Source organism: Chiloscyllium punctatum, chromosome 5, assembly GCF_047496795.1.
Source record: "Chiloscyllium punctatum isolate Juve2018m chromosome 5, sChiPun1.3, whole genome shotgun sequence".
NCBI lineage: Eukaryota > Metazoa > Chordata > Chondrichthyes > Orectolobiformes > Hemiscylliidae > Chiloscyllium > Chiloscyllium punctatum.
In genome coordinates, this window is record NC_092743.1 from 64379409 (window position 1) to 64403847 (window position 24439).

General features: G+C 40.2%; 1 protein-coding gene across 3 annotated transcripts in view; it reads left to right on the top strand.

The window, feature by feature from the left end:
* The window catches only part of LOC140477125 (putative Polycomb group protein ASXL3), a 308321-nt gene that overhangs the window by 83587 nt on the left and 200295 nt on the right, over positions 1–24439 (top strand). For all 3 annotated transcript variants that reach the window (XM_072570448.1, XM_072570446.1, XM_072570447.1), the window contains one exon: positions 10594–10721. In XM_072570448.1, coding sequence (XP_072426549.1) covers positions 10594–10721 — 128 coding nt within the window. The remainder of the gene's footprint in view (positions 1–10593; positions 10722–24439) is intronic.

The following is a 24439-nucleotide window of genomic DNA, read 5'->3' on the forward strand; positions in this document are numbered from 1 at the left end:
AATTGGAAAGGAAGTTGGGTAGCATTGTTAGTCAAGGATTAATCAATGCTATAGTGAGGAAGGATACTGGCTCAGAAAGTTACGATGCAGAATCTTTATTGATGGAGATAAGAAATATATAAGAATCGTTGGTCCTTTAGAGATATGATGAAATGGCTGAGGCATTGAATAGATATTTTGTGCCCGTCTTCACAGAGCAGGACACTAATAACATGCCAGAAATTGACAAAGAGATGAAGGGAGGTGAGGACATGGAAACAATCATTATTACAGAAGAGGTGATGTTGGGCAAGCTAATGGAGCTAAGGATAGACAAGTCTCTTGGCCCTGATGGAATGCATCCCAAGGTACTAAAAGAGATGGTGGGAGAAATAGCAAATGCTATTTTTATGGTAATTTTCCAAAAGTCGCTGGACTCTGGGGCAGTTCCAGCAGATTAGAAAACAGCAAATGTGACACCACTCTTTGACAAGGGAGGTAGACAAAAGATGGGGAATTATTGACTGGTTAGCTTAATTTCTGTAGAGGGGAAGATGCTTGAGTCTATTATCAAGGAAGAAATAGCAAGGCATTTAGATTGAAATTGTCCTGTTGGGCAGACGCAGCATGAGTGCATGAAAGGCAGGTCAATCCCAATGAATCTTTTGGAATTCTATGAAGACATTACGAGCAGGGTGGACAACGAGGACCCAGTGGATGTGGTGTACCTAGATTTCCAAAAGGCCTTCAACAAGTTGCCGCACAAGAGGCTACTGCATAAGATAAAGATGCATGGTGCTGCAGGTAAAGTATTAACATGGATAAAGGACTGATGGACTAAAAGGAAGCAAAAAGTGGGGATAAATTTGTGCTACTCTGGTTAACAATCAGTAACTAATGGTGTGCCTCAGGGATCAGTATTGGGACTGCAATTATTCACAATTTATAGAGATGATTTGGAGTTGAGGATCACATGTAGTGTGTCAAGGTTTGCAGCTGCCACTAAGATTAGTGGCAAAGCAAAGTGTGCAGAGGACTGTGAAACTTTGCAGAAGAACATAGATACTTTAAGTGAGTGGGCAAAGGTCTGGCAGATGGAATACAAAGTTAATAAATGCAAAGTCATCCATTTTGGTAGGAGTAAGAGTAAAAAGGATTATTACTTGACTGGTAAAAAGTTGCAGCATGTTGCTATGCAGAGGGACCTGGATGTCCTTGTGCATGAATCACAGAAGGTTGGTCTGCAGGTATATGCAGATACAACAGGTAATTAAGTAGGCAAATGGAATTTTGTCCTTTATTGCTCAAGGGATTAAGTTTAAAAGCAGAGAGGTTATGTTGCAGCTGTACAGGGTGCTGCTGAGGCCACACCTGGAGTACTGTGTGCAATTTTGTTCTCCTTACCTGAGAAAGGAGGTACTGGCACTAGAGGGGTGCTCAGGAGGTTCACTAGATTGATTCTAGAGTTGAGGGGGTTCGCTTATGAGGAGAGACTGTTGAGACTGGATCATGTTCATTGGAATTTAGAAGAATGAGGGGGGATCTTATAGAAACATAAAATTATGAAGGGAATAGAGAAGATAGGCAGGTGAAACTAGGACAAGAAGACATTGCCTCAAAATTAGGGGGAGCAGATTTAGGACTGAATTGAGATGGAACTTCTTCACCCATAGGGTTGTAAATCTATGGAATTCCTTTCTCAGTGAAGGCTATTCTAGGCTGGGCACTGTGTAATGAGAAAGAATTAACCAATAGTGTGGAGTCCCTTGGGCAACAACAACCACAATATGATAGATGTTTTTCATTAATTTGGAGAGTGAAGTAGTTGCATCTGAAACTAAGGCCTTGAATCTAAATAAAAGGAACTATGAAGGTATGAGGCATAAACTGGCTGGGATGCTCTGAGCAACATTCAAAAAGGGTTGCCGGTGCTTAGGCAATAGTTCACATTTAAAAGAACATGTGTGTGAGTTACAACAATTATTCGTTCCTGTCTGGCACAAAGGTAAAAGCAGAAAGGTGGTTCAACCATGACATTCAAAAGAAATTAGAGATAGTATCAGATCCAAAGAGGAGACATATAGAATTACCAGAAAAAATAGCAAGCATGAGGCCGAGGATCATTTCTGAATTCCGCGGACAAGATGTTTAATCAAGAGGAGAAAAATAGAATATGACAATATGATTGAAGAGAAAATAGAAACTTACTGTAAAAGACCACAAAAGCTGGCCTTTAAACAATGAAGTTTAACAGTAAAGTTTAACAGTAACAGACCAGAATAATTTGCAGACTAACACAGAAAGGCAGAAACAAAAAGGCTGCAGAGTGGAATAACAGCATCTTTCAACAGTTTTGTTTGCAAGTTCACGCGCCATTTTTGTTACATGCTTGAATAAATCTTATAAATGGAATATTTACAATAAAAAGAACTTCAAGTGCTATAGTCCCCACTGTGGAAAAAGGACTAATTACAGTGTAAGAGGCACTGTCAGCAGGAGAACATCTAGCTCAGGTGAAACTGCCACAGGATCTCACGATCAACATCGGGTCATGTAATCCATTAAATTACGGACATTAACATTTTTCCATTTCTAACCACCACACCATCCCTCAACCATCACCCACGTGCTCTGTTTATTTGCTTGCATATGTGCTTGTGTATGTGTATGTTGCAGGATTAGGGACGTGTTTTGCCATTTGTTAATATTTCCAGTAAAACAAAGTCCTTAATTTTGGTTAACTCAAGGGATCTGACTGGCTTGCTTCTGCATAGTTTAACAAATGGTCAACTACATATTGAATTGGAAAAAAGAAACATTTTTAAAATTTAGATGCTATTATACCAATCTCAAGAGTGAAAAGAGATATTTATTCACTCCCCCAGAATTTGTTGTAACAATAAAATTCCTTCATTCCAAGAATGAGTCAACTGAACTTTCACTGAACTGCTTCCCACACAATTATATACCTTTTTAAATAATAGACCAAAAATGTATGCAGTACCCCAGGCATGATCTTAATGACACCCTATGGAGCTGCAGTAAAATTTCCTTATTCCTGAATTCCATTCCACTTGCAATAAACCTCAACATATCATTTGCCTTCCAAATCTGCAAGTTAATTTTTGGTGATCCATGTACTAGGATATACATAGTGCCAACTTTTTCAATCTCCATTTAAATAATGTACTATTTTTCTTCATTACAAAGTGGATAAATTCACATTTTCTCACATTACACTCAAACTACAAAAATTTGCTGACCCACTTAACTTGTCTTATCACTTTGCAGACTATCTCCTCTTGACAACTTATTTTCTTCACTGTCTTATGTTGCAGCCTCTTTGTCCAAGTTATTTAATTACAGATTTTAAATAAGGCCTATCGATCCCTCTGACACTCCACTTGTTACAGCATGCCTGCCTAAAAAAGATTCATTTGTCCTAGCCAATCCCTTATCCTCAATAATATATTACCTGCTACCCCATGTTCTTATCTTGCACAGTTAACATTTAAATGACACTTTACCAAATCGTTTTCAAAAATCTAAGCACACCATATCTACAGATTTTCCTTTGCCTGTTACTTTCTTAAAAAGTGACTTCCATTTCAGAAAACTGTGCTGACCCTGCCTGAACCAACAACCTTTTTCTAAATATCCAGTAGTAACCTGTGATAATGAATTATAGCAATTTTCATATGACAGATGTTAAGTTAACTGACCAATAGCTGTGCGCTCTTTGCAATCGAACAATCAATCACTGTCATAACTCTCTGTCTTTAGCCAGTGCCAGATAAGAGATGGCACAGTTCTAGGCAGAAACAGGGAACCAGGAGGTGGATGTATGGCCACCTTAACATTAGTAGAGGAAGAAACTCTGGAGATCAACAAGGTGGCAACTGTAAATTCACTATTGCTGATGGAGAGATGTGATTTCCCAAAAATCTGGCAACAGCATTCGATATTCCACTGCTACTGGTATTTAATTGTTTCTCAGTTTGAATCGATGTCATCAATATATTAAATATCATGATCTGTGGGAACTTGGAACCCTCTTTCACCCACTTTCAGGCCTAACCCATGTCTCTCATTGTCTACAGGTGCCTTGATGGTGCCACTAAAAGTGATGAGAGCGCGGTCCGAAGTGCCCTCAGAGGAGTACCAGCATATTAAGCATGCAATCACACAAATCTTGTGCAATCTCCACCAGTGCAGACACATGTAACCCAGTGGGTTTGGTTTCCTAGCTAGGTGGGCTGGCATATGGTGAGTCTGCGTCACATGTAGGCAGAAGCAGCTTGTTAAGACAGGAACGATCGTGGAGAATCTGCAATGGAGAATGCTGATCACTTCAAGCTCACTTTGATTGGAAGTCGATATTGTACGTTGGCAAGGGAGAATGTCATTCCCCAAAAGTTTACTTGTGTCGAAGCAACATGAAATATATATCCATCTAACCCCACTTCCAGAGCATGGTACACCTTTGCATTGAAAATGGAGGAGCCCAACCTTTGCATGAGTGTCATAATTTCTAAGGCATTTCCGCTGATGACCACCCTCATTGAAAGAGGGATCGACCTCAGAGAGAGTTGGGCATGGCAGCCACCTAGTGCGTGCTGGTTCACACCAAAAGTCTTTACATTCTTACTGTCAGCTTGTCCATCATGATCAGAGCACAGCCTTGGTGCAGTCAAGTTCTCCTGGTCATGGTTAACAGGGAGTACATGTGGGCCCTGAGATGAAGATGGAGTAAAGGCTAGTGGCAATGGGAGCACTCGTAATGGTGCCCCCACCTCCAGGTTCTATCCCTTTCTCCACACACTATGTCCTTCATTAATGACCAAGTCTTCTCCTGCACACATGCAAATGGTTCAGTCTATAGTAGAGCACTTCCCAAACACAGGAATGAAGTGCATAAAAGTATACAAGGCAAAAAGAAATAATTTGACTGCTTATGATATCGAGTTTCCATTTGAAAAGTGGTACATAAGATGTTATTACACTAACTTAGGTCCAGTAGGAATAGAATTTACGATTTTGAATGGATTTAGGATTGGTTAATGTGACTAGAACTAAATTTGACATTTTTCAGTTGGGTAGATAGATGAGTGTAAGTGTTTGGTCCTCAGTTACTTAGGATTTTGATTTGGATGAGAGGAAGTTCAGTTCTGTAACAACTAAGTCTATACGCCATTGTATATCAGTTTTATTCAGCTCTTAAATAATAATAGATGTTGCAGGAGCGAGCTTTTTCATTTTAATGTCCTCACCATAGCAACAGGTTACTTCAAGCTTTGGGCAGTTTCATGTATGTTTGCAGACAATGGGAAGATTACTTGACTCATTTAACTCCATCTCGTATCTAGGTAAATTATCTATTTTCCATTCTACTTTTAAAAATAAGCTCTCTATTTCTTCATAGATGTGCAGGCATAATTACATGGGCATGACAAGATCATTCTATTGAAATGAGATGAGGTGAAATTTCTTTATTCAAGAGTTTGTGAATCTTGAAATTATGAGTGCTATAGATACGCAGTCATTACACATATGTTCAAGTCAGAAGTTAATGAGTGATTGTGTACAACAGGAGTTAAGAGGTATGGAAATATTGTGGAAGATTGGAGTTAAAGTATAAGATCAATCATGATATTCTTGAATGGTGGGCTCGCAAGGCCAAATAACCTTCTATAAATTATGTTGACTGTTGTAGTGCACTTGGTCATCAGGTACAAAGTGATATTGAAAGATGGTTGTCTTTATTCTTGCTTTATCTTGGGATCTATTCTTCAGTAGGGGAAAAATGAAAAAGAGAAATATTTGACACATAATTTATTTACTTCACCCTTTAACAAAATAGTATCCGACAAATTCTAACACTGCTGGAGTCAGAATTGCTCTATAATGTTTGTACAATATTTAAAATCTTTCTATGTGTGGCTTTAATCATAGTGGAGTTAATTCAATATAGATATTGTTAAAAATTGCATAAAGTGGATATTTTGAATGATTCAATTAACATTACTAATTGTACTACAGTGCATTTCTGTATCACTATGCTGACTGAATAATTTAGAAAAGTTCATGCTGTTCTAGAAGCTTTTAATCCTATGATGAATCACCGCTTTATATCTCTAAATCTCTAAATTATTCAAATTATTTTTAAAGTTTTTTTTTGAGTAGCTTTCTAATCTGCAGAGATTGACCTCTGCACAGTTAGTTAATAATAGTCACTGACTAAATAACCACAGATGCTCATTAGCCTCACCAGATATATTCTAACTATAAAATAGACTGAGACAGAGTGAACTGGAAAAGGAAAGTATTGATGCAAGTTTTTCTACATTTGCAGTTAATGAACTTCATCAAGATTTACCAACCTGGAGTAAATGTTCTACTGTACAATGTTCCTATGCTGCCAAAATTATTGTGTATTGCAGACTAACATTTGTTGCCACATAGTAACATTGCTTATTTTGTTGATGCATGTCCTATGAAGGGGGTGGGATACCTGGGTCCCCCCCAAAAAAGCTGAGCCTTTAATTCAAGATTACTGGATAATCATAGCATAGGCACTTGAAAGTGTTCTTCCAAGTACAATCTGGCAATGGCAAGCTTGTACCTAGTCAATTAGCAACTCTTAAAAAATGGTCCAAGGTGTTATTTGTGTCTGAGAAGTAATGTCAGGAAGCAATAAGACAACCAATCTTTTCTATGTAAAATATTATAATTATTTCATACATTTTCCTTTGACTTTGAGACCAGAGTTTGCGTGTTTGAGACTGGAGTTGGAACAGGGATAGAGGGGCAGCGAGGAGGAGAGCCGTGGGGAACACACACGAGAGACAGAGGAAGAGCAGGCTTCTTGGCTCCTCAGCCCTCTTACCTCTTAAACCCCCTGTCATCCCAGCCTCCCCCTTGTCCTGAAGGCTCTTTGCACAGCTCACCCCAACTCCAGCTTCTTCCCTTCTCACTCGGAGAATGCCCACTGTCCGGCATCCCTTTGCTCCATGACTAATTCCCAGGTTAAAATGGCATGTGCAGTTCTGCATTTGTTCATGACGTCACACGCAAATTCTATGTGGTGACATATTGTGTCAGGTACTGGGCACATATCTGTTCCCAGGTGAGCACAGAATGCGTATTTGCCCACAGTTGCTGGAGTCAGCAAACACTAATTTTCTCAAAAGTGAAAATATTGGTCAGGGACCCTATATTGAGAGATAGGACAATAAGCCATAGCAGGAGAAGCAGACCATTGACTCCATCAAGTCTATTTGACCATTGAACGAGATCATGGCTAATTTTATAATCCTGAACTCCACTTTCTTCTCCTTCTAAGTCTTGATTCCCTTACTGATTAAGAATCTATCTCAGCTTTGAATATATATAACTTCCCCGTGTGCTACAGCCTTCTGTAGTAAATAATTCCACAGATTCACTACACTGTTAGAGAAGAATTCTTTTTCTTTTCTGTTTTAAATGAGTGCCCCCTTAATCTGGGATAATATCCTCTGATCTTAGGCTCTCCCACAAGGGGAATAAAACTTCTCTGCACCTCCCCAGTCAAGTTCCCTTGATAGGATATTCCCTCAGGGTATTCCTGATGAAGGGCTTTTGCCCGAAACATCGATTCTACTTCTCCTCAGATGGTGCCTGAACTGCTGTGCTTTTCCAGCACCATTCTACTTCAGAATCTGGTTTTCAGCATCTGCAGTCATTGTTTTTACCAAGGAAATCTGATTGGTGTCTTGTGTAGTTTCAGAAAGGTCAATCTATTTTGATACACCATTCCTTTTGAAATAAAGGCTAGCATTCCATTTGGCTTCCCTCTTACCCAATGAAAATGTGTGCTAGATTTGTTTGTGATTTACACAGAAGGACTCCCAAACTTCTATTTGCTGTAAATTTCTGCGATCTTTTTTCCATTTAAATAATATTCAGCACCTCTATTCTTCCTGCCAAAGTGTAGAACCAAGTTTTAGCCTATTTACTTAACTTATTTGTATCCTTGATGTTTTAAAGCTATTTTAATTATTTCATGGATAGGGTCTTGTGAGTACTAATTGCAATAGGGTTCAGTCTACTTAACAAAAGATGAAGTATTGTTCGTACAGCATGGGTTAACCTTAATAGAAACACACAGCAGGCCCGCAATAGAAATATTAGCATGGTTTATCGAGATGGTAAACAACTGGAAGATTATGATCATTCTTATGAACTCTGCAGTGGTGTTCTGCCAAACAGTTACCCAGTCCATGTTTGATCTCACCAATGTAAAGGAGACTGCATTCTAGGCAGTGGATACTGTAAACTACATTGAAAGAATACTAGTAAATCACTGCTTCACCTGAAAGTTGTAGGATAAGAGGGCATTAAGTCAGAATAAGGGGACACTTACTTAAGGCCTTCAATGGTGAGGAGGGAGAAGGTGAAAGAAAATGTGTTACCCCTTCTGCAATTTCATGGGAAGGTGCCATGAAGAGTGGAAAAGTGTTAAGAGTAATGGAGAAGTGGATCAGGGTGCTACATCCCCACGGAACAGTTCCTGTGGAATGCCGATAGTGGATGGGGTCTTATTTCCTCCTGGAAATGGCAGAAATGGTGGAACATGATTCTTTGAATGCAGATATTTGTGGGCTGGATAGTGAGGACTAGACAAGCACTATTATTGTTCTGGAATTGAGGGGATGGAATGAGGGCAAGAGATGGGACAGATACACTGATGGCCCTGTCAACCTCAGTTGAGGAAAAAGGAGGACATGTCAGAGGTATCCCCGTAACTGGAAACAGAAACAATGGAAATGGGGAAACTGGAAGAGTGGTTTGAAGTCTTTGCAGGGAGCAGGATGTGTCTATATGTGGTCAAGAATCCATTAGCTTCTGCCTTAATAATATTCAAATGCATTTACTAAGTTTTCAAGGGAAGTGCTCCAAAGACTCGTGACTTCAAGAGGCTTTTGTTTTGCATAATCTCTGTTTTAAATGAGTGATCCCTGACCTTTATACAATGAACCATAGTTCTAGGTTCTCCAATAATAGGAAACCGCCTCTCCACATCTACCAAGACCCATCAGGACATCTTCTGTTTCAATCAAGTGACCTCTTACTCTTCTAAACTTTCGGGGCTACAACCTGTGCAACCTTTATTCATAAGACAACCTTCCCATTCCAGTAATTAGTCTAGTAAGCCTTCGCTGAATTTCTTCCACTCCACTTAAGAGACCTAACCCTATTGCAATTAGTACTCACAAGACCCTATCCATGCTATGCACAGCAGTCCTGGTGCAGTCTCTCCAGTGCCCTGTAGCAAAACTGAAGGAAAACCTCTCTACTTTCATAAACAATTGTCTCAGTCAGAGCACTGTGGAAACAATCTGTCTGCTAAGGTTTTCCTCCAAGGAGACAAATAGGGCAGATTGAGAATGTTGGAAGTGAATGGAAGAGCAGTTCATGGTGATATATGAACAGGAGACGTGGTGAGGTTTTCCCAATGAGTGAGTAAGAAGTATAAAGAAGGAAAGGTTAGTAATTTGGGAGGATGGTCAAGAACCATTCTATAGAGATGATGCATGCAATACTGAATGCCGTAATCCATGAGCCTTGGTAAGATGAGGTCCAGTGGTAGTGTTGGAATGAGTGATGAACCTGTGAGAGGTAACAGAAAGAGATCATTGCTTTCCAGAGCAAAGAAGATCTTCAATTTTCTTTCTACAGTGCTGGCCATCCCACTACCTGGGATGCAGCACTGACCTGCACCATCATATGCAGCTAGGCTGTCTGGGTCTAGCAGCATGGTGTCCTCTGGTGTCAACTGGAAGAAGGACTGCCAGTGTCTCCACCTGTACCGCCCAACTCCCAGTTCCCACCTGTACTTCCAGGTGCCTGTCTGCAAAGCAGAATACAAATTTTCCTTTCCTCTGGACCGCATGTTAGTTACAGAATCTTGAGCATCACAGTGCGAGGGGAGTTCCTGGTTTGCAGAGTGGGAAGTGGTGTGTATCTGGGCTTTAAATAGAACCTCAAAAGCATTAAAGCCGAAGTCTTGGCACTAGCAAGTACATCCAGCGTGTGATTCTCTGCAAAAGATACCCAAGAGTGCAGCTATAATTAATAAAGGAAATAAATGGAACATCATATGAGAAAACCAACTCCCAGTCATGACAGATCAAGTACCATGCATATAATTAAACAAAATATTTTAACTGAAATTGGGAAAATTCCTTGCCTAATTTTTAATTCTGATTTTGTAAATGTAATTCATTGTCCCTGAAATGTCCTAGTGATTTATGCAACATAATTTTGCTTTTAAATTCTTCCTGTAATGAAGTGCCTAGTACTTCAATTGTAACCCAAATCATATTGTGTACATGTTTAGAATTACTGCCATGCAATTGTAATCTCTGCCGCTGGAAACAATGCCAAAGCTTGTTTGTCTTTTTAGTAGACTTAATTAGAGATACTATATACACACATCAAAATTTGTTTTGTGCTCTATTGTAAATTAAAATCTTGATTTAAAACTATAGATCAAACATCTTTCTTACGATGAAGAAGTCCCACTGTGTATTCCATGTACTTAATGATCTTACAATCTTTAATATTTTTTTCCAGTATGTCCAGACCCCAAACTTATGCCCGATGACCATTCTTCTCCAACTAGCACAAGTGTTTCAACTACAGTCGCGCAAAACAAAGTCTTGTCTTCTACTCAACAACATACTAAAAAAGCACTAAAACAGGTAAGCTTAATGCAGTTGCAATCTTCACTCCATGTATAATATTGTAGTCATTTTCTTTTAATTACTTTTCCTTTTTTTTTGCCATGTATCAGTCAATTACATTTGTAACTGTGACCTTTTCAGATGTTGGACCACTTCGGTTATGTTTCTCCTCCTAGACCACAGTTGATACTTTATTTTTGTTAGATCGTTTTTTTTTTCCAAGCATACTGAGCGAATTTCAAATCTCTTGTTTAGGTATGTTGATTAAGATTTTCCCCACGTAAAGTATGTGATCTCAGCTATAATTAGCATGTGAAATAAGAATGGAGGAAAATGTTATCATGTTGACCAATTCTGTAGACTGGTTTAATCTGTTGCATCACAGACACAAACAATCCTTTGTAATATTTGTAAATGGAAATGTAAATTATTCAAAATCTCTCTGAAATATTACAGTAAAAACAAGTAATTACTTTATCACATTTCATAAATAAAAGACTTAATTGATATTTTTCTTGAAGCATTCCTCAATTGATATTGTTTCTACAGTCCTGGAAACACACAATGTGCTCCACACTTAGCTGTCACACTTATAATATTTTATCATGTTAAAGCGGAAATTGGTTATGAACTGCAGTGGCTGCTGACAAATGCTGTAGCCATTTTTCACAAATGGTGTCCCAAAAACAAACTGCACATAAATGTCTGTTGAATAGTCACAGTCACAGAGATGCACAACTTTTAGTATAAGTAATTGATGCTCAATTGAGTAGGGTGAGAACTATATGCTGCTTGTAAATACTTCCATGGGATTCTTAAATTAATCTCTTAAAATTATACCACAGTTTACTGTTTTCTGAAAAGCACCTGTTCTGAATATTATCACTCCATGAGCACTACACTAGAGTCTCAACGTGGACCCTGAAAGTATTGAAGACCCAAACCTTCAGTATGAGGCTGTAGCTTAGAAGCCAAAAATGATACCAACTGATTCAAACTAAAACAAAAAATTGCATATTTATCTCTATACAATTTTTAATATTCCTTTCAAGCAAATAACTAATAACTTTACTGAAAAAAGCTGTAATCAACATTCCAGTGGGAATTCTACATATTTGCTTTGTTCCAGAGAGAATATCTTTGAAGTCAAAGACAGATTCTTATTTCATTGGAATTAAGTGAAATAAAAACCATTGTGCTACTTGGTGTATTTTATAAGCCACCAAATAGTGGGAAGGAGCTAGGGGAGCAAATTTGCAAAAGAGTTGCTAAGGTGTGCAAAAAACTACAAGTTGGTAGCAGAAGTCTTTAACTAACTTAATATTGATTGGGCCAGGATTGATTTAAGGACAGAGAAAGAGAAAAAATTCTGAAATGTGTCCCAGTGGCAAGGAGCTATTATATGCTATAATCTTGGAAAATGAAAGGGTCAAGTAAAAATTTGGTAGCATATTGAGAATAGTGTTCCATAAGACCATAAGACCATAAGACATAGGAGTGGAAGTAAGGCCATTCGGCCCATCGAGTCCACTCCGCCATTCAATCATAGCTGATGCGCATTTCAGCTCCACTTGCCAGCGTTCTCCCCGTAGCACTTAATTCCTCTAGACAACAAGAACCTATCAATCTCGGCCTTGAAGACATTTAGCGTCCCGGCTTCCACTGCACTCCGTGGCAATGAATTCCACAGGCCCACCACTCTCTGGCTGAAGAAATGTCTCCGCATTTCCGTTCTGAAATGACCCCCTCTAATTCTAAGGCTGTGTCCACGGGTCCTAGTCTCCTCGCCTAACAGAAACAATTTTCTAGCATCCACCTTTTCAAAGCCATGTATTATTTTGTACGTCTCTATTAGATCTCCCCTTAATCTTCTAAACTCCAACGAATACAATCCCAGTATCCTCAGCCCTTCCTCATATGCTAGACCTGTCATTCCAGGGATCATCCGTGTGAATCTCCGCTGGACACGTTCCAGTGCCAGTATGTCCTCCCTGAGGTGTGGGGACCAAAACTGGACACAGTACTCCAAATGGTGCCTAACCAGAGCTTTATAAAGTCTTAGTAGTACATCTCTGCTTTTATATTCCAACCCTCTTGAGATAAGAGACAACATTGCATTCGCTTTCTTAATCACAGACTCAACCTGCATGTTTACCTTTAGAGAATCCTCGACTAGCACTCCCAGATCCCTTTGTGCTTTGGCTTTATTAAGTTTCTCACCATTTAGAAAGTAGTCCATGCTTTTATTCTTTTTGCCAAAGTGCAAGACCTTGCACTTGCTCACGTTAAATTCCATCAGCCATTTCCTGGACCACTCTCCCAACCTGTCTAGATCCTTCTGTAGCCTCCCCACTTCCTCAGTACTACCTGCCTGTCCACCTAACTTCGTATCATCGGCAAACTTCGCTAGAATGCCCCCGGTTCCCTCATCCAAATCATTAATATATAATGCGAACAGCTGTGGCCCCAGCACCGAACTCTGCGGGACACCGCTCGTCACCGGCTGCCATTCTGAAAAAGAACCTTTTATCCCAACTCTCTGCCTTCTGTTAGATAGCCAATCCTCAATCCATCCCAGCAGCTCACCTCGAACACCATGGGCCCTCACCTTGCTCAGCAGCCTCCCGTGTGGCACCTTATCAAAGGCCTTTTGAAAGTCGAGATAGACCACATCCACTGGGTTTCCCTGGTCTAACCTACTTGTTACCTCTTCAAAAAATTCCAATAGGTTTGTCAGGCATGACCTCCCTTTACTAAATCCATGTTGACTTGTTCTAATCAGACTCTGCTCTTCCAAGAATTTAGAAACCTCATCCTTAATGATGGATTCTAGAATTTTACCAACAACCGAGGTTAAGCTGATTGGCCTATAATTTTCCATCTTTTGCCTTGATCCTTTCTTGAACAAGGGGGTTACTACAGCCATCTTCCAATCATCCGGGACCTTTCCTGACTCCAGTGACTCTTGAAAGATCTCAACCAATGCCTCTGCTATTTCTTCAGCAACCTCTCTCAGAACTCTAGGGTGTATCCCATCGGGGCCAGGAGATTTATCAATTTTAAGACTTTTTAACTTTTCTAGCACTATCTCTTTCGTAATGGCAACCATACTCAACTCAGCCCCGTGACACCCTTTAATTTTTGGGATATTACTCATGTCTTCCACTGTGAAAACTGACGCAAAGTACTTGTTAAGTTCTCCTGCTATTTCCTTATCTCCCATCACTAGGCTCCCTGCATCAGTTTGAAGTGGCCCAATGTCTACTTTTGCCTGTCGTTTGTTTCTTATGTACTGAAAGAAACTTTTACTATTATTTCTAATATTGCTGGCTAGCCTACCTTCATATTTGATCCTCTCATTTCTTATTACACTCTTTGTTATCCTCTGTTGGCTTTTGTATCCTTCCCAATCTTCTGATTTCCCACTGTTCTTAGCCACTTTATAGGATCTCTCTTTTTCTTTAATACATTTCCTGACTTCCTTTGTCAGCCAAGGTTGTCTAATCCCTCCCCGGTTAATCTTTCTTTTCTTGGGAATGAACCTCTGTACAGTGTCCTCAATTATACCTACAAACTCCAATTATACCTACCTAGGCCAATCATAGCATCAAGCTTTAAATTAGTAAGGAAGAAATTAGATACAAAATTAGATTGGAGATAGAAGACAGAGGGTAGTAGTAGAGGTTTGTTTTTCAGACTGGAGACCAGTGGTGTGTCACAAGGAACGGTGCTGAATCCACTGCTTTTCATTATTTATGTAAATGACTTGGATGTGAATATAGGAGGTTTAATTAGTAAGTTTGCAGATAACGCCAAAATAGATGGTGCAGTGGACAGTGAAGAGTGGAGTATAGCGGGACTTTGATCAGATGGGCCAATGGACTAAGGATGGCAGGTCGAGTTTAATTTAGATAAAACATGCGAAGTTGCACTTTGATAAGGCAAACCAGAGCAGGACTGGTAGGGCCCTGGGAATGTTGCCGAACAAAGACCTAGGGATGAGGTGGTGTCGCAGGTAGACAGGCTGGTTAAAAAAGTATTTCGGATGCTTGTCTTCATTGGTCAGAACATTGAGTATAGGAGTTGTGATATCATATTGTGAATATAGTGAGGCCAGTTTTAGAACACTGTGTACAATTTGGGTCGCCCTTCTATAGGAAGGATATTGTTAAACTTGTGGGGACTGAAGGGTTTGAGTTATAGGGGAAGTCTGAATAGGCTGAGACTTTTTTCCATGGAGAGTTGTAAGTTGAGAGGTGACCTTTTAGAGGTTTATAAAATCATGAGGGACATGAATAAGGTGAATAGCCAAGGTCTTTTCCCTGGGGTGTGGGAGTCCAAAACTGGAGGGTAACTATATCCTGCAATCTCACTGTCACTGAGTCAAAACCTTAAATTCCCTTCCTAACATTCTTCATCTACATGGACACTGTTCTCAAATACGTGACTATTGAAGCCCTGGAGTTGTGGACTGATGTGAGCCAAGGCAACAAAGAAGACCTGGATCATCCCAACACCTGTAGCTTGTCAACTACAATAAGCAGCTCAATGGCTTGTTAGTAAGAGTCAGCATAGCCCACAGTGTCACAACTCTCATGCTGACTCCTCCAGGCCTATTGGGAATAAACTGGCATGAGCCTATGTCCCTCATCTACCCTGTAACACCCACAGTCCTGAGGGATGAGACTACACTTCCTAACTCCCACACCTCTGGACTGCAGATACCATCCCCCAAGGGCACAGGGTACTATATCCCTCATTCCTCTATCTTGAGACCTTCATATAATGATCTTCCATGCAGACTCAAGACCTTCAGTCCCAGCCCCCTCCTCGAGAAACCAATCTCCCCCAAGTTCAGGTCCAACACTGTCACATCACCCCTTCTTTGCTTGGATCCCTCCCTTCTCAGCCCCTGCCTTGAACTATTTCCCTTCAGGAACTCTTTCAAACTCCACCCTGCAGCATTTTCCTACAGATTATAGTATAAATAACAATAAATGAATCCTACCACATTTTCAAAACATTTCCTCAAAAGCTTCCTTCATCCTTCCAATCCTGTGAGCTCTATCCCCACAAGCTCGCACCCCTGTGAACTCTCGCTGCAAATTCTCCTGCTTCCTTAGAATCCTTGCTCACTCATAGTCTTAAATTGCCTCAAAATTTCTCCTATGAACCTTCTCCCCTCAGAACTATATTCCTTACCAACTCTCTCCCTGTAAACTTTCTCCTCAACGAACTGTCTGTTTCTCCGCAAATTATTCTGCTCCCATGAGTTATTACCAGCTTCCTGTCCAAAACCAAATTACCTGTCATTGCCTCCATGCCTCAGCATTAAGTGGGTCGCACATAGGGTGTGGACAGGAGAGGAACACGCCTCCACCTAATTACCCATTCCAACTGGCATTTAAACTGAGTGGAGGATGGGGAGAGTGGGGCATATCAGGGAGGGAGAGGGTATCGGGAGTGTGACAGAAGATAGACAGCAATGGAGAGCAGTTGGAGAGAGTTGGGTATATTGAGGATAAGGACAAGAGTGTCTAAGAAGTAGGAGAGGATAAAGAAGAGGGAAACATTCAGAAATTCCATTCATGAAGTCTTGAATTGATAGCTAGTCTGAGGTGCCAAGAAACTGCCATCAATTGTTGTAAAAGCCCATCTGGTTCACTTTCCACAGGGAAAGAAATCTGCCATCCTTACCTGGTCTCGCCTGCATGTGACCCCAGATGACAGCAATATTGTTGACTCTTAACTGTCTTTTCTAATACCCAAAAAGTCAAGGGCAACTAGGGATGGGCAACAAATGTTGACCTTGTCGGTGAAGATCACATCGCTAAAGATTTTTTGAAAATGATCGCTGGATAAATTTGTCTCTCTTAATACATCACACACTCCATGTCACTGAAGCTGTGTCTTAGAAAAATGTCTGAACTTTGTGATCTCTCAATGTCATCTCTGATCACATCTAGACTGAGGAACTGCTTTGGTATTTTTGCATCATCTTCACTACTTCCTCAGCTCATTGCCAGTGATTTCAATTGAATACCATTGACGACAAGTAAATATTTGCAATTAATGTGGTTTAAGCACTGTGCTTTTGTTCAGAATCACTACTTTCAGTAGATCAATATTTATGATGACTTAATGAATAATTTGAAATGCAGATCATAGAACACTACAGCACAGTACACAACGTTGTGCAGAGCATTTGTTTTAATCTAAGATCAACCTAACCTACATACCCCTCAATTTACTGCCAGCACTCGCTTAAATGTCTCTCTAGCCTCTGACTCTACTACAACCGCTGGCACTGCATTTCATGCACCCACCACTCTCTGCATAAAGAACCTCCTCTGACATCTCCCCTATACCTTCCTCCAATCACCTTAAAATTATAATCCCTCATGACAGCCATTTCTCCCCTGGGGAAAAGTCTTGAATGAATAAAATCAATTACTGTTGAGCACAAAATGCCAACACTTCATGGTAGGAAGTTTAGAGGACTTTGTGAATATAAGCTAAATATTGCTGTGTGTGCCTGGGTGGGAATGTTTGAAGCTGACAGAACAGACTAACAAAGCAGAAAATAGACCATTTGGAATACTGTGATCTACAAATAATGCATTGGGCTGAATTTGAACTGCTGAGGGTGAGAGATCAAAATCTTGCTGCAGAAAGCAGGTTCAATTGTGGGTGGGGTTTAAACCACAAAAAATGAAATCTTTTTAGCAACTCAACATGATCCTGTCAACTTCTTGGCTTAACTCAAGCAAGTTTGCAGAAGAACGATGAGCTACCAGTGAGTAGTTAATACATTCAATTCCCCAGTTAATTTAAGCATTAACCTAGAATGTGGGCTTTAACAGCTCATGGGTCAACAAGGCGAGAGTGCAGCAAGGAACCATTATTCAGTGAAACTAACATATTCAAAAGCCTTTAAAGAGTGAAATTGCCAAACTTATGACCAGTTTCTGCAAATGCTTGTGCTCACAGACATGTTCTGAAACAGTGATTACAGTTCTTTAACTGTAATCTCCAATTTTTTTGGAAGTCATTTTGTCTACTTTGCTCACCTTAATCTCAATTTTCCTGTTCATTGCAGCATGGGAGCAAATTATGCAGCTATGTCAGATTTTAAGACTCAGGAAGCACAGTTTACCCAAAATAGTCAGTCAAGACTTCTCAAGTGATTTTCAGGTCGTTCTTTTGGTGAGTTAAGATGCAGTAGTTTAGATATATTCACAACCTGTGCCTTTTGAGAGCAGGTTACTGACTCTACAAACAAACAGACAGATGGTACAGTGTGTGTTGATCTCTGCAGCTTGACAAAGCAATATTCTGCTTAATAGCCAAAGTATTTGGAAAATGTTCCCCAGTCCTCTTTTATCATCTTCATTTTCCCTGGTCTTCCTCCATCTAAACTAGGCCTCTGCCTAATGAGGACCCATACTTCCCCTGAGACCCCAGTCTGTAAGTGCTTGTAAATACACTTTCAAACAAATAAAATAGGAGCAGAGGTAGACCATTCAGCCCCTCATATATGCTCAGCCATTCACTAAAATCATGACTGACCTACTTGTGTTTCAGTTTTCACATTCCTGTTTACTCCCAATAATCCTGTGGTCCCTGCCTAACAAGAATCTATCCATGTCCGTCCTAAGAACAATCAATGGGCCTGTCTCCACTGCCTTCTGAGGCAGAGATCTTCAAGTTCACATACATTTTGAGAGAAAAAGATCCTCTGCATTTTGGTCCTTTCAGGTGTAATTCCTGATTTTAAAACAGTACTGGACTCACACTCAAGAAGAAAAATGTCCACCTTGTCAAGATCATTCAGGGCCTGATACATTCAAATCACCCTCACTTTTCTAAACTTCAGTTAAAACAAACTCAACTATGTCCAGCTCATCCTCATAAGATGATCTGGACCATTTCTATCACTTCCAGCAGGATGTCACAACCAAACACACCTTCCCTGCCCCTCCACTAGCAGCATTCCTCAGGAACCATTCCTTTTATCATGCCCTGGTCCACTTCTTCATCACTCATAAAGTTCATCACTCCCCAATTCAGAAAGAGCAATACTTGACTATTCTCCTCCTCCCTCCCTCCTCATTGTGCAAGGCACAGACACATCTTCCTGCTGAAGCAATGTTTTTCATCTACTTCTTGTACTTGCTGTTCACAGTACAGTATCCCATACATTGGCAAGACCAAATACAAACTAGGTTAGCACTTTATGGAACACTTCCACTTTGTTCACAAGAATGACTCTGACCTCCCAGTTCCTTGCCCAATCAATAAACCACCTTGCTCTTGTGCTAACATTTCTGTATTTGGCCTGTTGCAATTTTCCAACAAAGCACAATGCAAGGTTGAGAAACAACACCTCATTGCCTGCTTGGCATTTTACAGCCTCTAATACTCAATAATGAATTCTACAACATCAAAACCTATTGTGTACAGTTTTGGTCTCTTTTTCTGATGAAGGATGCCTTTGCTCTCTCTCGAGTGAAGCGAAGGTTTACCGGGCTGATTCCTGGAATGGAGAGACTGATATATGAGGAGAGATTTAATAGGTTAGGATTGTTTTTGCTGGAGTTCAGACAAGTGAGAGGGGAATCGCATAGAGATTTATAAAATTCCAACAGGAGGATGTTCCCGAATGTGGGTGCATCCAGACCCGGGGTCACAGTCTGAGGATTTGGGGTAGGGGATGAGGAGACATTTCTTCACCTAAAGAGTGGTGAGCCTATGGAAATCGTTATCACAGAAAGTAGTTGATGCCAAACCATTGAATGCATTCAAAAGGCGGCTGGATATGGCACTTGGGGCAAATGGGATCAAAGGTTATCGGGAGAAGGAAGGATTAGGCTTTTGAGTTGGACGATCAGCATGACCCTGATGAATGGGGGAGCAGGCTTGAAGAGCCTAATGCCCTCCTGCAGCAACTATGACCATATGATGTCTGTCCTCCATTTTCCTTCTGTTCTATTTTGGTCTCAGCAGGGAGGACTCTTTTTTTTCCCTTTTACATCTTAATTTTATACACATTTTACATCTCTAATTCTCTTTCATCACAATCAGCCCATTTATGTTTTGCACTCTCTGCTCCCCTTGCTCTTCCTCCACCTCTGTCAGAAGGATAACAACCATCATTTTCCAAACGGGAATCATAACCTTGAAACGTTAATTCTGTTTTCCATTCTCCACAGATGCTGCCAGACCCACTGAGTTTCTCCAGCACTTTTCATATTTGTCTCATAACAGAACCAATCATTCAAGGTATCCACCTAGTGAACCTCCTCCAATGCACTTTATGTTTTCCCTTAATTGAGGAAACTGCTCACAGGACTCGAGTTAAAAGTAATGAATGACTCACTAGGCCATTTCAGATATTGTTGGAGTCACATGTGAGCTAGACCAGAATAGTAGATCACCTTCCATAAAGGATTTTAATGCAGCAGATGGGTTTCTGCAACAATGGTTTTATGGTTGTAATTGGACTTTTAATTCCATTCATTCAACTCCTTGGTAGGATCCTCAAAACATTAACCTAGGTCTCTGAATTACCTGACCAATGGCAGTAACACAAGGCCATCTCTTCCATTTGTAACAGCTAGTGTTCATTGTTGGTGTACTCCCAGGTTTATTTCTCTCTGCCCCCTCCTGCCATTCCCTAACCCTCATTTTCCATCTTACTATTTTCCTCCCTTACCTTGTCTCTGCAACTGAAAGGAAGAGCAAGGAAAGCATACAAGCTTCTAGCAAAAGTTCAAAATACCATGCCTACCAATTTTATAATATTCCTAAAGATATCATTTCTTACAGCTATAGCATGATTTTCTGCTGAAGCAGTTACCTCTCAACAAGAAGAGATGTTGGGCAGTGAACTCCAGCTTGAGGGAGTTGATATCTAGTTTAAGATGGAAGTGAGCAGGCAAAGGAGTCTTTTAGGTAGAAGTTGATCCATATGTAGTTGTCTGCCACAATTCACAAATTTTGTAAGAAGACGATAAGAAACATTTCAGACCAAATTGAGGATGACTGGATGAAGGTAGTTGGAAATTGATAGGAGGCCAAGAGCCACAAAGTAAAACCACCAAGGCCAGGATGAGTATGTACAAGATGACTGATGACCATTCAACCATAGGCACAAGTATTGGTGAAAGCCAGGTAATGATTGCAGGACATCTGCAAGAGGCTTTAGAGCCAATATGGGTCTTTTCCACTTGGTGGCAGAGAGATAATGACAAAGAAATATGATGGAACCATGTGCATTCAATGTGTAGACAGAAGTGCAGCAGAACCAGAGACTGAGGATGTTCCTATGGAAGACAATGAGGAGCCAGTCTGAGGCAGACCCATGGCATGTCACAGAATCCTGTGCACCTGCCTCTACAACCTGCAGATGTCAAGGCCAGTGTTGGCTGAGGATGTTTCAGGAGACAGTTCCTATATTCTCCTATCAGAATCACTGAATACCATGGTACAGGAAGGAGCCAATGCCAGTTCCTTTAAAAGTTGCTGCAGCAGTAGCCTTCTACACAAGTAGGTTGTTCCACTATGAAATTGAGCGGTGTCTCACACACGTCTCCATTCTGCCTCACATCACTGAATTAAAGAAATGACAACTGCCTCTAAAAGAGTTAGAGTATTTGTCAGCTTAAGAACAGACCCAGAAAGCTAGGTGGAAAGATCTGTAGGCATATTGACTGCTATTGCACTGTTCCAGGTAAGTGGAGAGTATTTCACTGAATTGATCACACTCCTGACTTGCTTCTTATAGATTGTAGACCTCCTTTGGGGAGACAGAATTGAGTTACTCACTGCCGAATTCTATTAGCGCTGCATACCTGCACTATGCCTCTGACAGAGAGGCCTTATGTTCCTCTGCCTTGTGATTGTGACTACAGTAGATTTTGTGACAGAGAGGCCTGTCATCTGTCAGCAGCTCAATATAGGTGTGGCCTCGAGCAGTCCTGTGAGTATCAGGGCCCTCGGCTGTCATATCCACTATCAGCTGCTCCTGTTTGTCTGTGATACACTCACCAGATTGTGAACCAGCTCTAAGCACAAATACATACCCGCTAAGGTGGATGTATCTGCAGTGGATGTTGCAGGAAAAAGATACAATGGGCCCCTCTCTGACACATTGACGTCTCCTCCCTGAGGTAGACTATTGGATCCAGGACAATGGAGTGTGCTGCCCCTACAGAATGTGAGAACCTACATTTCAGAATAAAAAAAATTATGTTCATGCCATTAACAATTGTTTTTCCAATCTTTCTCTGACTCATGTCTCCTTTCTGCCCACTGATTAGCACCAAGCTTGAGGACTCCTCACTGTCTTCTCTCTGCACTCCAGCTTCACCCTGTTCTCCAGTCAATTCTCCTGTCTCCTATGTAGCTGTGAGTGGTCTACTATCAGACTCTCCTTCTCTCTGCTATTTTCTCCTGCAAACAAAAGGGGAGAATGAGTCTCAATTCAATAGATATCCTGATGAAGGGCTTATGCCCTAAATGTCGATTCTCCTACTCCTCATATGCCACCTGTTCCATAAAGAAGAAATGTCAAACCACTGAAAACAGAAAGTGGAGATATTGTCAATGACTATGGGAAAATGGCAGGCATATTAAATATTTACTTTACCACAGTATTTGCAGTAGAAAAAAAGGTTAATTTGCCAGGAGTCCCCAGGAAATTAATAGTGAATCAGAACAGGGGCTAAAATTAATGTTAAATAAAACATCAGTAATGACAAAATTAATGGAATTAAAGAGTTGTCAAATCTGCAGGATGGTCTCCATCCAATGGTGTTAACAGAAGTTGAGGAGCACATTAGATGCCCTATCTATAACTTTACAGATTTCCTAGATATAGGAATTCTCCCTGTGGATTGGAAAATTGCATGTCACTCCTAACGGTGAAAGAGGAAAATGAGGGAATCGCAGACCAGTTATCCTAACATCTATGGAATTGTTGGAGACTTTAATCAAGGATGGGGTAACTGAAAAATGTGAAAATTATGGGCTAATTAGGAAGAGCTAGCACGGATTTGTGACAGAAAGGTCATGCCTGACAAAACTCATTGAATTGTTTGAATAGGTGATGAAGGTAGTGGATTGGGGAATGTCTATGGATATGTATGCCAGAAGGCATTTGATGAAATCCCATGTAAGAAACTGTTAACTAAGATAGAAGCCACAGAATTGAGGGCAGCTTACTGATATGGCTGGAAAATTGTTTGACTGGCAGGTGACACTCAATCAGTGGTGTCACACAAGCATCTAAGTTAAGGCCTCAATTATTCACATTATTTATTAACAACTTGGATAATAGAATAGAAAGTTATATATCTAAATTTGCTGATAATGTAGTTAAATGGCATTATAGGCTATATAGATGATAAATAAAATTTACAAAGGTTAATTGATATACTAAGTGAATTGGTTAACTTGTGGCAGATGAAGTTAAATGTAATAAAGTGTGAAGTTATCCACTTTGGGCTGAAAAATGATATTTGGTATTTTCTAGATTGTATGAAGTTCAATACAGAGGATATCCAAAGAGATTTGTGGATTCAATTCATAGATCTTTAAAATGTCACAAACCAGTGCAGAAAATAATCAAGCAAGCTAATAGGATGCTGGCCATAATATCTAGAAGACTGGAGTACAAAGATACAGAAGTTATACAAAACCCTGGTTAGACCACATTTGGAGCACTGTGATCAGGTCAGGGCAGCAGACTTAGAAAGGATATCATGGCTTGGAGAGAGTACAAGAATGTTGTCTGAAATGCAGGGGTTAAGTTATAAAGTGAGATTATATAAATTAGGCCTGTTTTCTCGAGAATTTAGAAGGTTAAGACACAATCTGATTGAAGTCCTCAAGACAATAATGGGAAAGACAGGGCAGATAAGCTATCACAGTTGGTTGGAGATTCTAGAACTAGGGGACGTGGTCTGAGAATTAAGGCCATAGTGTTCAGGAGAGATGTTAAGAAGCACTTCTACATCCAAAGGATGGTAGATATTTGGAACTAGGATCTGGGATCAATTGTTAATTTTAAATCTGAGAGAGATAAATTTTTGTTGAGTAGAAGTGCTAAGATGGACCAAAGGCTGGTACTTTAATTTAGGCAACTGGCTAGCCATGATCTCATTGAATAGTAGAATAGATTGAGATACTGAATGGCTTACTCTTATTCCTTTGTTCACACAAGCTAGGGTGATATTTCACTGCCTTTTGAATGAGATTTAAAATGAAGCCTTATCTGGCCTTTTAATGGAAACATAAAAGATCCCATACCACTATTCAGAGAAGAACAGAAACATTCTTCCTTTAGCCTGGTGCATATTTGTCCCTCAATCAACATCATCAAAAATGCAAGCTGTCTGGTCATTTACCTCACGAGAACTTGCACTGACACAGTACTTCCCAAACCTTTTCTGTCTGTGATCTTATTTTGAGGCATGAAAATTGTCAGAACCCATCGATGTGAATTGAGAGTACTGGAGGACAGCTATGCAGCTGCTATAACTGGACCATAGCTGTACTGTGGTCATCACAGCTTGCTACCTAAAACTTCTACTTGTGACCTCAGTTGAGGCCCTGACCCCCTTATTTGGGAAGTTCTGCAAGTGTATTGTTAACACGTTTATTTCTAAGTATTCGTAACATTTGAAATGTATTTTCTTTCTAATCCATTTCACTTTATTATTTTATTTTCTGTT